The 16,902-nt window shown below is 41.4% G+C and overlaps 1 protein-coding gene and 1 long non-coding RNA gene across 3 annotated transcripts in view; one reads left to right on the forward strand and one right to left on the reverse strand.

The window, feature by feature from the left end:
• Positions 1 to 742: 742 nt before the first annotated feature.
• Positions 743 to 16,902, reverse strand: part of SNAP25 (synaptosome associated protein 25) — an 80,204-nt gene continuing 64,044 nt past the window's right edge. The window contains exons 4-8 of one of the 2 annotated variants that reach the window (XM_079970152.1): positions 16,838 to 16,886; positions 9,836 to 9,953; positions 5,395 to 5,520; positions 4,457 to 4,601; positions 743 to 2,421 (exon numbers count right to left, since the gene is read on the reverse strand). In XM_079970152.1, coding sequence (XP_079826278.1) covers positions 2,353 to 2,421; positions 4,457 to 4,601; positions 5,395 to 5,520; positions 9,836 to 9,953; positions 16,838 to 16,886 — 507 coding nt within the window. In that variant the 3' untranslated portion in view covers positions 743 to 2,352. Of the gene's footprint in view, positions 2,422 to 4,456; positions 4,602 to 5,394; positions 5,521 to 9,565; positions 9,684 to 9,835; positions 9,954 to 16,837; positions 16,887 to 16,902 lie in introns of both variants that reach the window. The other variant, XM_079970151.1, reaches the window with a different exon arrangement.
• On the forward strand, positions 9,960 to 16,035 carry LOC307212754. The gene is made up of 2 exons (XR_013837177.1): positions 9,960 to 14,820; positions 15,523 to 16,035. It is a non-coding gene; the product is annotated as an uncharacterized lncRNA (long non-coding RNA).

Here is a 16,902-nt window from a genome sequence, read left to right on the forward strand (position 1 = left end):
TGAATAATCTGCACATAGCCAGTAATGAATGATTTGCACAAAGCCACTAATGAATAATCTGCACATAGCCAATAATGAATGATCTACACACAGCTACTAATGAATAATCTGCACATAGCCACTAATGAATGATCTGCATGTAGCCAGTTGGGCAAGCCACACAGGCTAGCTATGTCTAAATTGGATGGTTTTGGGCAGAGTTAAGGAGAAGCTCATGCACAGATCAATTGGTCATGGGGCTGTGCCAACTGAGTCACTTTACCGCTTCTTGAGGGCTTCCCAGTGGCAGAATGAAGCACTTGCTTGGTTTGTACATATTGCTTGCTGTTTAGAAGGAAATCTTTAATCTTCTCACTCACTTGTGTTTTGTATTGCTTCTGAATCTCATTTTAAAAGAAGCACCTTGCATTTGGCAAGACATCTCCTGGTGCACTCTAGGGGAGATTCCACAGAGGTGGCGAGGAGCCCAGGGTAGCAGCATCTCCCTCTCTCTTTCTACCCTCACAAGAGGGAGAACTGAAATATCCTAGGGCTGCAGGAATGCCACAGATCTGCAGGGCAGGGCTATTTTCTCTGCTCGCCTCAAACACAAAATTTCCATTGCGTTTCGGGAGGCAGGCTGCTTGCTCAGAATCACCTGGTCCCCCGATCAGCACAGAATCCCTTTCTTTCCTGATGGGTGGGGAATAGCAAGGTATGAGCAGCAAAGAGCCAACAAAACAGATTAAGAAAAAAGCCTTCGGAGGGTCTATAATTTTTAATATTTTTAAACTAGCTACAAAATGTCAATCACGTCACAAACTGACAGGAGACAGAAGGAATTTCATAGTACATGCAGCAACTATATTTAATCTCACAGTTTTATCTAGATTTTCATTCATGTAGGTTGTTTTTTGTTTTTTGTTTTTTTTTAATTAATAACAGCTACTAAACATCGCAGTGATTTTGGTGTGCATAGCTCTAGGTAAGCAAACAGAGAACTCTACCAATAACAAACCACATTGGGGGAGGGGGAGAGAAATGGAAAGAGAGAGAGAGAGGGGGGAGAGAGAGTAGCTAGAAAGATAGAGAGAGCCTTATAAAAATTACATTTCTCTGCAACATTTCATATGATAGCAATTCCCTCCCCCCCCGAAAAAAAGACAGTCTTTGAAAGCAGCAGACAAACTATATATATTACACTTATTTCTTATTTGTTGATGCTTTTTTCTTCATTTTTAAATATATATATTTTTTTGTCCTCAACAATAGTATCAGCCAAACATTTAATTTGCTGGCAATGGTTAAATGAGTGCCAAATCCATCTCTTTTTGAAATTAAAAGTAAGGGGAAAAAAGAAAAAGAGAAAAGAAAAGAAATGAACATGGCTCATAACTATATATATTTATATTTATATTTATAATATAATATATATATATATATATTGACAAGAAGAAATAAATGGCACTACTGCAAACTTGCTGGTATTATAACATAGTCCTGACAGTGTCCCAATACGGAGCATGCTAATTTTAATTTTTTTCTTTTTGTTGTTGTCGATGTTGCTACTGCCATGGAAAAGTCTCACTTAAGTTAAGGAGTCTAAAAGTCTATTTCTCATGCAATAAATGCATAAAATCACGTCACTTTTTATTTATTAGTATTATTTCTTTTAGTGCAATGCTTGTTATAACTTATAGAATTCCACACTGTCTAATCAATGAACTCATAACGACCAATGGAGAGAGCGATGGAGAACTGAGAAAGAGAGAGAGAAAAAGAGAGAAAAACACCAAATTCTTAAGTGCTTAAACGACATGACACCCAAAGAAAATACTCTTGCGGGTGGCTCTGTGGAATGTTAACAGTTTTACAAGAACAATACTGTATAGTTAAAAGTTTAACAGCACGTTGAGCATTCCTACATTTGTTTGTCATTCAGCAAAAAACATCATAAAGTTGTTGTTGTTTAAAAAAAACCTCACCAACCAAAAACAGACAGACAGAAAGAAATGCGGGGAGAGGGAGAGGGGAGGGAGGGGGCAATAGAAATCCAACAAATATATCGAACGTTGTCATGAGCTATAGCCATCGAATCAGTACTATATACAACCTTTGGAAAGGAAGAGATCTGGAAGATAATAATTTACAAGTATCATTTTTGGAAAGCTGACAACCTACACAGGACAACATTTACAACTGGGATATGGGCTGGGCTGGGAGAGCAGAAAGAGAGGGGTGGTGGTTGTTGTGTGTGTGTTTTTTTGATATGTGCATGTGTGCAAACCTAGTTGGTAAATACCATGAGAAAAAAGCATGAAAGTGCTGCCCTTGCGGACAGTGTTTAGAAGGAGAATCAGCACAGGGGCACATCTAACCGCTGCCCAGCATTTTTGTTGCACGTTGATTGGCCTCATCAATCCTGGTTTTGTTGGAAACAGCCTAGATGGGAGAAAGAGAGAGAGAGATGTAATTGTGGAATAGGTGCAACTGAGTTGGCTGAAGTTTATCCTGAGTAATATTCCAGTCCAGTCTACCTGGGGATGACCCAGGTTGCTTAGAGTGCAGCTGGGCGCACTAAAAGTTCAGTGCTGGCGAGAAATGAACAAACCACCATCTTTATTTGCTTAGAGCAGCCTTTCTCAACCTTGGGTTCCGAGAAATTGTTGGGCTACAACTATCATTCTTTTCCTTTTCCTTCTGTGATGGAACCCCTATTTGGGGACTTCCCTGGCTTTTTTCTGGCCCATGTAGGACTAGTCTGGATAGTTGGCCTTGGTAAAGATTTGACGTTTTCTCCCCCCAAACAGTTTTTGATCTGGGCTTCCACTGAAATGAGGCTGCATTTTAAGTAGTATTTTAATCTTGTTTTTAAGTTCTATTTTAATCAATTGTTTTTATACCTGATGTTAGCCGCCCTGAGCCCGGTCTTGGCCAGGGAGGGCAGAGTATAAAAATCAATCAATCAATCAATCATTTCTAGCTAGTGTATGGACGATGGGAGTTACGGTTCGAGAACATCTGGGAACCAAGATGAGAGAGGGTCTGGAAACGAACCCTTGTGAGGAACAGTTGAGGGAGCTGTTTAGCCTGGTACAGAGGTTGGATCAGTCATGGATGCTTTACCTGAGATTCCTGCATTGCAGGGGTTTGGACTAGATGACCAACTCTACAATGCTATGATTCTTTGATTCTAGATACATGCAGAGTAGACAATAAAGCCAAATTCACATTCAGATGAGCTGAACTTTCCACTTACTGATAGCTACTGTGTGCATGTGTAAAAAGGTCTTCTGCAGTGACGAGGAGTTCCAGAACTTCAGGATAAAGCATGGTGCATTTTATATTTGCATTGAAAGGGGCCATTCCAGTTCCCTTAACAAATGGTACAGCTGGGCACTGAAAAGCTAACGTTGCTATACTTATTCTCGAGTCCGGTGAGGATCTGTCACTACATTCAGTTACTGGATAAAGAAAATTACCTAGCTGCAGATTTCATTCCCTGAAGGTGTGCATTTATGGCAGTCTCAATCTTACATTCCTATCTTTTGCACATGGTGAGATACCTATTTTTTTCTGATTTTATCTTTTGATACCTAGTCCTATACGCATTATGGAGGAATTATCTTTTGAGGCAACCAAAGACTTCGGGAAGGTTGGGAACTCTCCTTTATTGGAAGTTTCAAAGCAGATGTTGGATGGCCATCTGTCATGGATGTTTTAGCTGAGATTCCTGTCTTGTAGGAGGCTGAACTAGATGACCTCAGTGTCCCTTTCAAGTCTACAGTTCTATGATCTGGGAATTTAAGGTTGAGAAAGGCTGGCCTAGAGGTATCTATCTAGACCAGAAACAAATTTCATGCAAATGCCATGAGGCTTATGCCTTGAAGCCTTTATATACTGCTAAAAAGGAAGTCCCTGCACCCATCACTTTAGCATAGAAGCTAAATGCTTTGCCCCAAAAGGTAAAGGTAAAGGTAAAGGTACCCCTGACCATTAGGTCCAGTTGCGGATGACTCTGGGGTTGCATGCTCATCTCACTCTATAGGCCGAGGGAGCTGGCGTTTGTCCGTAGACAGCTTCCAGGTCATGTGGCCAGCATGACTAAGCCGCTTCTGGCGAAACCAGAGCAGCACACGGAAACGCTGTTTACCTTCCCGCCAGAGTGGTACCTATTTATCTACTTGCACTTTGACATGCTTTTGAACTGCTAGGTGGGCAGGAGCTGGGACCGAACAACAGGAGCTCACCCCATCGTGGGGATTTGAACCGCCGACCTTCTGATCGGCAAGCCCTAGGCTCTGTGGTTTAGACCACAGTGCCACCTGCATCCCTACAACCCCTACAACCCCACAAACTGGAGGGGAAATTAAACACACTCTTAGTTTTTATCCCAACATTTTGATCCAGAAAAGAAAAACTTATTATCATGCTCAGAACAAGGAATATAGGGTACGAACAGCAGGTCAGCCCTTACCTTCTCCATGATCCTGTCAATTTGGCGGTTCTGTGTGTCAATCTCATTGCCCATATCCAGGGCCATGTGACGGAGATTTCCAATGATGCCACTGACCTGTTCCAGATTTTCATCCATCTCACCTTCTCGGGCATCATTTGTTACCCTGTCAAGTAGTAAGGAGTAAAGGTGATCTGAACTGTATCATAAAGCTACATATTCATCCCAAACTGCTAGACTTCTTTGCCTGTTCAGAGCAATGCACTTGATCGCTTCTTACTGTCAGAAAGTCATGAAACAGGTGCTCATTTCTAAGCCACGCAGGAAAGATTTTATCCTAAAGTGTGGTATATACATCCTTAAAAGACTGAGATAGTAATTTGCCACGTTACCCGAAGCATTCGTAAGGATGACAGTACGTAACCCAAGTCCCACTGTACTCTTTTAGTACAGTACAGTGGTACCTCTGGTTACGTACTTAATTCGTTCCAGAGGTCTGTTCTTAACCTGAAACTGTTCTTAACCTGAAGCACCACTTTAGTTAATGGGGCTTCCCGCTGCTGCCGCACCGCCGTCACACGATTTCTGTTCTCATCCTGAAGCAAAGTTCTTAACCCGAGGTACTATTTCTGGGTTAGTGGAGTCTGTAACCTGAAGTGTATGTAACCTGAAGCATATGTAACCCGAGGTACCACTGTACTCTTTTACCCAAGTCCACCAACCTGTGGGCCAATCTGAAGTTTTTTCAGAACCCCTCCCACATAGGACATAGGATGTCAGTGGAAATTTACAAAAGACTCGGACTCATTTGACTTGGATGTTGTCAACTTGGAGAATAAACAACAGTACAGCATCACCACAAACCCTCTCCGTAGGACCATATGGTCTGAATGTGCCAGTTACAGGAAAGAAAGAGGAGTAAGAATGGGTAAAAATAAGATTCCCAGAACAAGCCTCACCTGCGGATAAATCCACCGCTGATAGCCATCTGTTCTCGCTCATCCACAACGCGTGCCGGCTGGCTGGCTACAACCCCATCTTGATTATTCCCCCAGGCTTTTTTATAAGCATCACTCGATTTAAGCCTATGCAAAAAGAGATGGTGAGTAACGAAGCAGAAACTGGGCGGAAGCAACTGCAAGAAATGTGACGATTGTTATTTCTTCAAGCTAAGAGCCGAGTCAAGCAAATGAGCGTTTCATACAAGGGGGTGGGACGGGACAGTCTGGTATACCGATATATCATACAACTGAACAAAAGGATTGATTTCATTTTCATCGTTTTGCTGCCACAATGACTGCGATGTTTAGAAATTTCATTTCCAATCAAGTCGCCTGTGATTGCCAAGTCAGCAAGAATTTGGGCTTGTGTTTTTGTTGTTGTTTTGTTTTAATTTTTTTTAAAAATGAAACACGACTAGAAAACCTGTATTTCATGACACATGGGATATTTGGACATATAACACAGAGAACATACGGCCGTACAGACATGAAGACAGAAACCACAGAGGGTAGTGTGTACATCACAGCGACAGATTAAGATTAAAAGACACACAGATCTGGTCTCTTTTGAACACAAAACCATGGCCAACTTGCTTTTTTATGTGTGGCACAATAAACCTCTGTATCCGTCAAACTTTTCAGTGATTTCCAGTGAAATCAATCTTGGCTTGTTTGCCTTCTGGGGTCATATATGGCAATTTAGATTAGATTTTTTAATAATATATCGGTACTTGGAAAGAATATACATCCAGAGTTGATGTACAAACCTTTGTCCACAGAGACAAAAAGTAAAATTAGGCCATAGTGGGATGAGTGCGGGAAAAATGAAGAAACAGATAAATAACAAGCATGTGTAGCAGTTGAGCATCAGAAAGGGAAATTCTTCTAGATATAATTTTTTTTCATGCACCAGCTACAGGCATGAATAAGAAAGTGAAGCATTCTCCGTAAAGCACAGCTAACCCCAGTGGTTCAAACATTCTCTTAATGCACTAGCAGTAACAGCCTATGCAGCGAGTGGGACACAGGCAAAAATGGATCTTCAGCTATGTTGCAAATCTTAAAACGTTCAGCCCTGAAAAGCCATGTCTTGGAGAGCCACATTGTGAATTCAATTGCACAGGGCAACCGAGGAGCCATCTTTGACTGAGTCGCCACGGAGAAATTAAAATCCAGGCATACCAGGAGGTGACAGATAATATTAGCATGCGCAGCATTCCTTTGGGTTGTTTCAGAACAAAAGCTATCCGAGATTACAAATTGGACGTGATGGAAGCTCATTGTCAGAATTATCAGCCTTTCAGGAAGTCTCTCTTGGGGGTTTAAACCAAAGATGGCAATTACTTTTATTAATGAGGTATGTACAAGTCTGTGTTTTAAATATGAAGCTCTCCTATCTGAGGGAAGAAAGGAGAATTTGAAAATTTGGGGTGCCGTTAGTAAGAAATGTCCAGTGTTGCTACTTCGTAATAGTGGCATGTATGATCTGAACACTGTTCAACGTTTTCCATTTGGCCATAGATTTCAAACAATGTGCTAATCAACAACACTTTTAATGAGTGCTTTATTTTATAAATTGCACGAAGAAAGTTGTTTTAAGCTGGGTGCTTTTGGAGACTTGAGTGGGCTGAATGAAGAATCCTTACTACAGTCAAACCTCGGTTCTCTTTTGGCTCCCGAAAGCCGAAAACCAGGAAGTAACTGCTCTGGTTTTTGAACGATTTTCAGAAGCCAAACGGGCTACATGGCTTCTGTTTTGAGTTTCCCTATTCTATTGAGGCTTCCGCTGTCAGTTTTCAGTTGTCGAACGTTTCAGAAGTCAAATGGTTTTCCAGAACAGATTATGTTTGACAACCAAGGTTTGACTGTAGTTCCATAAACCACCATTGGACTTAATAGCACAAACATATACTTGCTGACCTAGTTGTTAGTTTCATTGCCCTCAATGTCAACTCTGGAATGAATCCCATTGAACTCAGTGGGTCTTCTTTATGAGTAGACATACCTAGGACTGCATTGTTAAGTTAGAAGTAAGTTGCATTAAAATCAAGAGGCCTTACTTCTGAATAAATATAGTTAGGGTTGTGCTGTCCAGCTGAAATCCTAGGGATATTTGGTAGTAAGGCCCATAAAACTCATTAGGGTGTGCTTCTTAATAACCATACAGATGAACAGGCAGGGATTGTTAGAAGAAGTTGCTGTGTTGCTTGATAAGCAATCCAGAAATTTTGTGTTGTATGCTGTTGGTTATCTCTTTGGCTTTGACTTGATTTTATCTGTTTGGGTTTTGTCTTGTTAAATCTCTTTGAGACTCTTTTGGTATAAAGTGGCTAACAAATAATAATAATAATAATAATAATAATAATAATAATAATAATACATGACTGAACAGGTAAACAAACAATTCTACCAGCCTGAATGCTAGTTGGATTTTGTTAGTTCAGGTGACTTTTTTAGCACAGTAATTGACACTTGAGATTAGAATTTCCTTTAGATTGTCAGGTCTGCTTAGGACAATAGACTCTTTCCCCCTTTCAAAACACACACACACACACACACACACACACACACACAACTTTACCCACTGGTTGACTCTCTTATCTATGCAAAAGGGTAGCCAGCATAAAGTTCAGCCATCCAAACTTTCTACCACCATTGCAGATTTTGGCATCTCCTGTTTCAATATTCTCTTTAAGTTCTGCAAGGGCTATGGCTGGTTTTTGCTGCTTGCTTTGAAGGACTGATCCAGCCTTGCACATCAGAACAAGAAACATACCTTCCCAGAAATGTTTGGCAATTTATTCACCCAGAGGAATTATTATTCACCCCCAGGTGAGTAGGGGAATATCCTACTGTAAAGCTGGACTAATGAAATGCTGAAACAGAAGATTACAAACACACTTGAACACAGTCACTCGCTGACATACACACCATTTGGGGCAGCCAACTTATTACTGTATTTTTACTAATTCCTTCATGCAGTGTCAGTGCATACTAAGTCTGCTATCCATCAGAAAGCCTGTTCTTTCATGTCTACTGCCTCCCTCCAAAGTTCAGACATCACATTTTTTAATGCTGCATTTTCATTTTGTGACAATAACATGCAAGCAAACCCAGCACATTTCAACATTTCTGCTTGGTGTACACTATCCAATTGGGGAACGACAATTAGCAAAATGGGTCTAGTTTTCCTGCCAATATATATAAATAAATTTAAAAATTCCCCATTTCTTGGGATCAGACAAGAAACTACGGCACGTCTCCAGACCTCGCAAAGAGAGATTATCTGATTAAATAGGATGTTGGTATTGTTTTTGGCTCCAAATGGTCATTTTATGCAATTTTGGAGCACAGCTCATGGTCAAGAAAGCATTCCCTTTAAAGCTTGAGAACGAGAGAGAAAAGTCAGTATTCTGAGATAGCGCCATAATTTTTGAAGCTTAGGTTATTACGACATAGTACACACTCTGTAAAATGTTGAAATCTTCATCATTTAAAAGTGTCCACAGTGAAGGTTTCAGTGTGGTATGCCTGATTTTAAATGCAGCTACGGTGATCTCACTGTTTTGCCAAAGATTCCCAAACATTAAACCCATAAGCCACTCGTGAACTCTGAGATGATGGCACGTGGCTCTCAAATAGCTAACGAAGCCACCATGATCCCGACCTCGTCTAGTTCCCATGTCACACCAGTGACCATCCATGGAGGGGAAGGGCAATCTGCCACTTCTTCTCCACTGGGACTGATGTGAAGCCACAACCCCCCAGTGTCAACATTCAAGTTTCCAGGTAACTGCTTTTGGGAATAAAAGGTTGGATCCATAGCGCTTGGGAATTTGGATGCTGACAGTGGGGAGAAGAGGAGGAACCTTGGAGGGTTTTATTTTTTATTTTCATAAAAGCAGGGCAAGAGTGGTTTGTCGGTCCCTAAAATTTGGGAACCTCTGGTCTACGCTATGAGATGAACGCATTGGAACCAGAATTGTTCTCTCTGCATGCCACATGCTCATCCTGCCCAGGTGCCTTAAGCAAGGATGAACATCACAAGGCTTGCTAGCTTGCGATCAGCCTTGGGTGCTCAAAATTTCAGGCAGGCAGGCAGGCAGGCAGGCAGGCAGGCAACACCTACTTGTTGCATGGACAGGCACAAAGACCACAGAATTTTCCTAGGTCCGTCAAATTCTTTTCTGCTTCTTTCATGTCCTTATTGATTTGGTCCATTCCCTCTTCGATGCGCTCCAGTTGTTCTGATTAAACACAAGTATTTTATCCCCACAGTATGAAGCAGATGGAAAGGGACAAAGAAAAGAAAAAAGACAAAAAAGAAAAGAAAACTTCAGACATTCACTCATGACAAAGAACTGGACATTACAGAGCAGAGCTGGTACCCAGTACCTACTTGTTACAAGGACATATGAAAAGCCCACAGCATTTCCCTAAATCTTTTAAATTTTTCTCGGCCTCCTTCATGTCTTGGTTGATATGGTTCATGCCCTCTTCGACACGATCGAGTTGCTCTGGTCAGGACAAAGGGATGACAGTATGGAATGAATTGTACTTTTGTTTCGTTTCGCGGTTGCAGCTGTTTGTCTTCAACAGAACATGAACAAATGATTTGATGGAGAAACTGAATTGTGATGAGGGCATTTCAATGCATTAATTGCAAATGATGCATTGAAGCAAAGATGGAAGCAAACCTAGAGGCTGAAGAGTGAGGCCCTTTGCTAATATGGTAAAGCACACACACATTCACATACAATGAAAATAAAAAATAAAATGAGATCTAGTCATTTGAACAAAATGTAAACGTGGAGGTGCTACCAAATACCTCAGTATCCAGAAACATAATACTATACATCCAGATACTAAGACATCAATGGTATCCAAGAGAAAGAAAGAAATGGGGTTATTACCTTGTATGTATGTACATTAATTACAAAAAAAACTCCAACACAATTTAAATGGTGGCCTTCCATGGAAAATATCTACAGTACTTCCACTTATGATTTTGATGGTGGTTGAAAATGTAATTGGTTTGACTTGAGAGTTGGTGGGAAAGTAGACAGTTAATAATGGTATTAAGAATGGATATGAGGAGTTGAGTTAAGATCCATGTCTAGATACAAACTTTTTCAAAGACTGAGGCTCTTCAGATCTGATTTTTTGGCCGTGGTCCATCTCTAAAGAAGAGAAGACCATGGGTCTTATTCCTCTGTCAGTGACATTGTTATACTTCAGGAGTAACCCCACTGCAGTAGGAGGAACTACAAGAATCAGCAGACCTAGTTTGATGCCCAGAGAAGTGGATGAGAGGACTTCTATTTGCTCCAAAGTAGCTTCAGAGCAGATGGACTACATAAGGATACAAACTGTTGCATTTTCCTGTTTTTAACTAGCATAATTCCCTATTCTTGCTGCTTACCTCATTTTGCCATGACTTCCAGGACATGATTAGGCCAATGTAATTCCTTTTACTTCAGTGGAGTTAACCTGTTTTTTCATCATAACAGTTTAACATAACTATCCGGCCCATCACAGTGGGCTCACATGCAAACAATAAATGACTTTCATGAACACCCACAGCCTGGTGCTTACTTAGGGTAGCACAAATTACACCCCCCCCCATTTTCTCAAGCAGGAGACAGTGGTTCCATGCCACTTTTACATCTACAGAAGCAAAAATAACCCACCCCAATGTAATGATTTGCACTGAGATTGCAGAAGCAACCATGCAGCACAATCTAAGCATGGGTAGAGTTGCCACCTTACTGAAAATAGGTGGTATTCAACTGTTTCACTCAAATTAGACCCATTGAAATAAACGGCCCTAACTTAGGCATGGTCATGAATCTCAATGGGTCTACTGAGTAAAACTTGGTCAGACACCACACTCTTAGTCAATTGTTTCAACACCAGTGTAGACCAAATCACTTTACTGGCCTATCCCAAGTTGGTTCTCCTTAAGAGACCAATCTGATTCAGAGCCCAGCTTTCAAACACAGTGTGATAGCCAGTTATAGGAAAGAAACGTTTTAATCCAAGGAGGAAAAATCATTGCAGCTACTCAGGGAAAAGAAATGAAATATTAGAATCCTGAAGCAAGTTGTATTCTCATTTTCTAGATTGGAACGAAAATATAGATGCATGTTTCGACAGATTAGTAGAAGAAAAGAAGAAACCGATTCACAAACAACAAATACAAGGCTGGTTCCTGAAGTTAAAGAGAAGAGAGAGAGAAAAGAATGGTTTGCATACTGTTTCGGAAAGCATTAATTGGATAGATTTCCATCAATAGCCTTACGGAACCAAATTCCTCCCTCATTCCTAAGCAAGATTGAACATAGGGTCTTATGCATGCAGAGTACCTGCTGGTCTAGGCTACATAAACTAGGACAGGGGTAGCCCATGCAGTGATCCCCAGATGTTCTGGATAACAACTGCCATCACTCCTGATCATTGGCCGTGCTGGCTGGCATTGATGGGAGTGGTACTCTGCAGGGCACCATATTGTCTACTCCTGAACTAGGATGCACAGCTCATATCAGCCCCAAACCACATAGCCAGTTGTTAGTGATTATGAGAGTTTGAGTCTGGAGGCCTTAACTATCCATGGAACAGAGGAAGACATGAGAAAATTCCATCCATGTTCATAGCGGAGGAAATCAAGGCCCTTGAGCTTTTACAAAGCCCTCCTCTGTACAGTGAGCACTGGTAGACTGGTTTGTGAGAGAAGGGACAATAGTACTTTGTGAATCCTATGCTGTCATACCTTGGATCTCAAATGCCTTGGCTCACAAACAAATTGGCTCCTGAACGATCAAGACCCGGAAGTGAGTGTTCTGGTTTTTGAATGTTCTTTTAGAAGCCCAACGTCCAATGGGGCTTCAACGGCTTCTGATTGGCTGCAGGAGTTTCCTGCAGCCAATCAGAAGCTGCACTTTAGTTTCTGAACATTTTGGAAGTCGAATGGACTTCCATAATGGATTCTGTTCGACTTCCAAGGTACGACTGTAATAAGAATTTTGTTGTAATTGTGCTGTTTAGCTTATTTTTTAGGTGTTTTGCCAATAGCATGATTGGGACAGATTGCAATTGTTTTATTTGTCAATCGTTCTATATGATTTACATTGCATTTCCGATGTTCTATTATGTTACCGTTATTGCTTGCTTGCAAGCCACTTTGCGATTCACACGAATGAAAAGCAGCGTAGAAATATAATGAGTAAAATCAAATAAAATCTAAGTTTCAGGGTCCTGGTTTGAGTGAGCTTGTGGAATGGGTGAAAGAACAAGAGAGGAAGAGTCAGGTACATCAGGGCAGAGTTTGCTTGCCATGAGGGCAGCTTTACATTGCTCTGCCTGTGCAAATCTTCCAGGATGCCAGCTTAGTTAGCTGCAGGAGAATGACCTCAGTGTAGGGCAATGTTCAGGTGGCTTTGGGGTAGAAGCAGCAGCTGCCTGTTTCTATTTCAAGACTTGAGCAGCCGGCTAAGGGACAATTGCCAGGAGTAGAGAGAATGCGCAGGAAGAATGCCTGATGCAACAGACAATTAATTTTGCCGCACAGAAAGGTGCTGTGGCTCATGCATGCCTGGAAAATCTCCTGCATGACTTCCATGTCCTTAATCACTTGCTGCATGCACACTTTAACATTGTTCAATTATGAAGGCTAAGCTCTCTGTACATGCTCAGAGGCCTTTTGTTGTTTACTTTGTATGTTGTGGGGATGAGCCTAGGACTGAAAGGGTGTCCCAGAATTCAGCAAAACCAAGACCTGCTGCAAATTAAGACCTAGTAAATTCCAATTAACCTAAAGCGCTTGGACTTAATCCAGTTTTGACCCCTAATATAACTCAATGTAACATAGCCACAGTGACTGAATTATATGTTTTTGGAATGGAAACCTATGGCTGCAGTACCAAACACATTTTTACGGGATAAAATCTATTGATTAGTGGGACTTACTTCTGAGTAAATGTGTTTAGGACAGAACTGCATATTATGCTCTCTCTAGCACAGCTACACTAGTGGCCAAAATTGTGGAAACCTTTTGGAAAAAGTGCATTTCCGAGGTTTGATGGCTCATATCACCTGATTGGCTCTCTAAACACCCATGCTCATTGGCTACATTCACATGAAGGAAAGCTACTGCATATCAGCCTAAGCAAGCTGTACTTCTTTTTCTGGTTATTTGGCTATAACTTTTGATAGAATACAGATAATTGAACAAACTTTGTTGCATTACATTCTTCATTAAATTATCTTTCCATTGATATATAATTTTATGACATTACTCTAAAAGAAAATGGTGTTATGAGCCATCAAACCTCAGAATTACACTTTTCCCAAAAGGTTTCCACAATTTTGGCCACTAGTGTAGTTTTATCATTTTGGGCTTGGTTTTACTAACCATTGATAGGCAACCAAAGCATATAGAACTGAAACTGGATTTTTTTTCACCTGGAGCAGAATTAGATACATGGGACATGCCAAAACGTCTCACGAAAACACACCCTTTAAATGTGCTTAACAACCCTTCTAATGGCGGATCGTGTCCTCCATCATGGAGGGCATGTGTTGCGGTGAGATCACCTAAACTGCCTCCCTGTTGTGGGGTGCGGCCGTCTGGATAGCCACAACACCCCATTGGTTGCCCCTCGGTTGCTGGGGCAGAAATTTGGCCTGTTGGGTCATCTATTGGCTACTGAGGGGCTATTTAAGTTGCTGCATGTTGCTGGGAGCTTTCTCTTTCCTGCGACGTGGATTGGATCATCCACCCTCCCACCCTATATTTAGGGCTGTTCTTTGGCCTTGCTATGCCTGTGTAGGGGTCGTCTGTTTGGGAGCAGGGGCCCGGTAGGAATTTTGCCATTTGGCTGTTGCCATTTGGTTTTTGCCTACCATGTAGCAAATCGTCACAACTTTGTAAGGTTGGTGGTTAGGCATTGGTTCAATGTTTCATGGAGGGAAAGTGGTTGGCTGTGCCTGCCCCTCCATCGCTGCTGCTAGGGAATTCCGTTAAAGGAATCCAGAGGCTCTCCTTGCTTTTGTCCAAACCCTGTCCAGGGGCTAGGGCCACACCAGAGCCCCTGGAAGCATCTGGGGTGAGCTGTGCGATGGAAGTCAGCTTCTTGCTCCCCTTTCTCTTACTGACATATGGAGGTGCCCAGTGTCAGTCCTGTTCCTGCCACTGTGCAGGTTCATGTAGTCTGGAACCAATGCCTAAGCAACCACTCACATGCTGTAATCAATTAAGTTGTGGCCAAAATTAATGCCAAAAACCTTAAACTAAATTCTGTGTCTATTGTGTCTTTATTTTGGGGATATTCACGTGCAACTGAATTCCTCAAGATATCAGCAAGGGAACCAAGAGGCTTCATGGAGGTGTAACAAGAATCCCCCTCCCCTAATGAGTCAGAAATTAAGGACTTAAGCTGTGGATTTAAGGCTGTGTGGAGATAAACTTTCGATCCAAAGCAATGTTTCAAGATGAAGCTGGAAAGCTAAGAGTTTTGGAGTGACGCAGTCAGGAAAAAATGCTGTTCGCCATTTTGTGAGGCATTGTGGGAGCTCTTGGGTCTGGGAGGAGAAAGAGAGAAATAGAGTTGTTTACATATCGTGAATCAACTCCTCGGTGGGACTTAAGAGCGACAAATGCCAAAATTTACGATGGAAAAAGTGATGTTATCTACGAAGGAGATATATGGAAACCATCTGGACTTAGTGGAGGAACGGGAAATCCACACAGGATTATTACACTTGCTATCGGCTTAAGGAGACTAACAGAAGAGATCGTAAAGGAAAAAGAGAAATTATACGAACAAGATATGATGTGGCAACACCAAGATAAGACTGGATAGAATTATGAACTTTGTTTGGACTGATTGGGACTGATTTGGACATTAACGCAGTAATAAGAAGATGATCTGAATTCCCCTTTGGATCTTGAAGTATGGGTTCCCCCAACAAAATTTAAAAATTTGGCTTTGTAATTCGGAATTTATATGATGTGATTTAATTTGATGTGATTGGCCAGTTAATAAAAATTATTAAAAAAAAACAAAAACAACAAGAGGCTTCATGGAGGTGCTTTGTGATTTGCCATGTGGGCTACACACTCAGCACATCACGTCACTGCACTGATGACCTCAAAGGCACTTGTTTTCTATACCAGAAATAAACCCTTGTTCTCCTATATAGCGCTTTCACTGAAGTTGACTCAGGAGGCTTCTGTCTTGCAAATTACTCGCAGCATCAAAGTAAACAGGTGCCTTAAGAAAACTGGGCAGGGAAAAGGGGTATGGCACACAAAGGAATGTGATACTCTTTGTCATCTGCACGTTCCAATGATCCATATCAGAATCCTCTATATAACACCTAACAATCCTAAGTAACTTCAGGGTCATCTGGGAAAAGATCACATGGCAAGGTTAACAAACGGTTTCATTAATCGGATCATCTGCCGAGGCATACATTGCTAAGGCTCAAATGACAGGAGGGGTCCCCGAAGACAGCCAGAGGCCCAGCTGCTCCAACTGCACACAATAGGCAAATCACATTTTCCCCAAGTCACATTTATCCAACCTGCACAACGCTTTTTTTTTAAAAAAAAAGTGATACAAATTTGGTTAAATAACATTGAAATCAGTGCGGTGATCACTTTCAAAATCTTGTCACCTGCCTCTGCAATATAGTTGCATGCTCTCTATAACCAGCTTTGCCCTTTAGGTCTCAATGCTCAATAGGAATTGAGTATCGAGATTACTTCTTAAATCCAGAGTTTAGAGAATTTGATCCCCCAAGTAACCTGTACTTAGGAGTGAAATGGAGCTTCCATCAGTCAAACTGATTATGAACTACTAAGCACCCTTGCCTCGCTTTACCTACTCTGGAGAGAGCTCTAGTGAGCCAACAGCAAGGTGGATGTGCCCCATTCTGTTCAATGTTGTCCATGTTCCATGTGTGCAAAGGCTTATGTTTGTTGACTTCAAAGATGATGGGGCAACATCAGGTTGTGCAGAATTCTGTAGGCGCACTGCGGACTTATAGAGCTTTGGCTTACAGATCCTTTGTGTAGATAAGCATGGGCAAAATTGAAAGGCTACAGTCTTCAAACCACACACTCTAAAAAGCAGTGGGGTTATTTTGGAAATGTTGGGTTCAGGAATTCCTGTTGATTCTGATGAGTGCTGGGAAAAGACTTTTTCAACTTTCTGTCACTGGTAACCAGGTTTGTACATGCATGCGTTACTGATACCTTTAAAAGATATCTACAGTTAATCATTCACTTCATTGAAAAGATGCTTTTGACTTCTAATCTTTGTTGGAAGCTGCCCAGTCAGATGGGCGGGGCACAAATAATAAAATAATTATTATGATGATGAAAATGATCTGAACTTACCTCCTTGCTCATCCAACATAACCAAGGTCCTGATACCAGCATCTTTGCTCTACATTCCAGTAAGA

The sequence above is a fragment of the Podarcis cretensis genome (genome assembly GCF_951804945.1).
Source record: "Podarcis cretensis genome assembly, chromosome: 3".
Taxonomy (NCBI): Eukaryota; Metazoa; Chordata; class Lepidosauria; order Squamata; family Lacertidae; genus Podarcis; species Podarcis cretensis.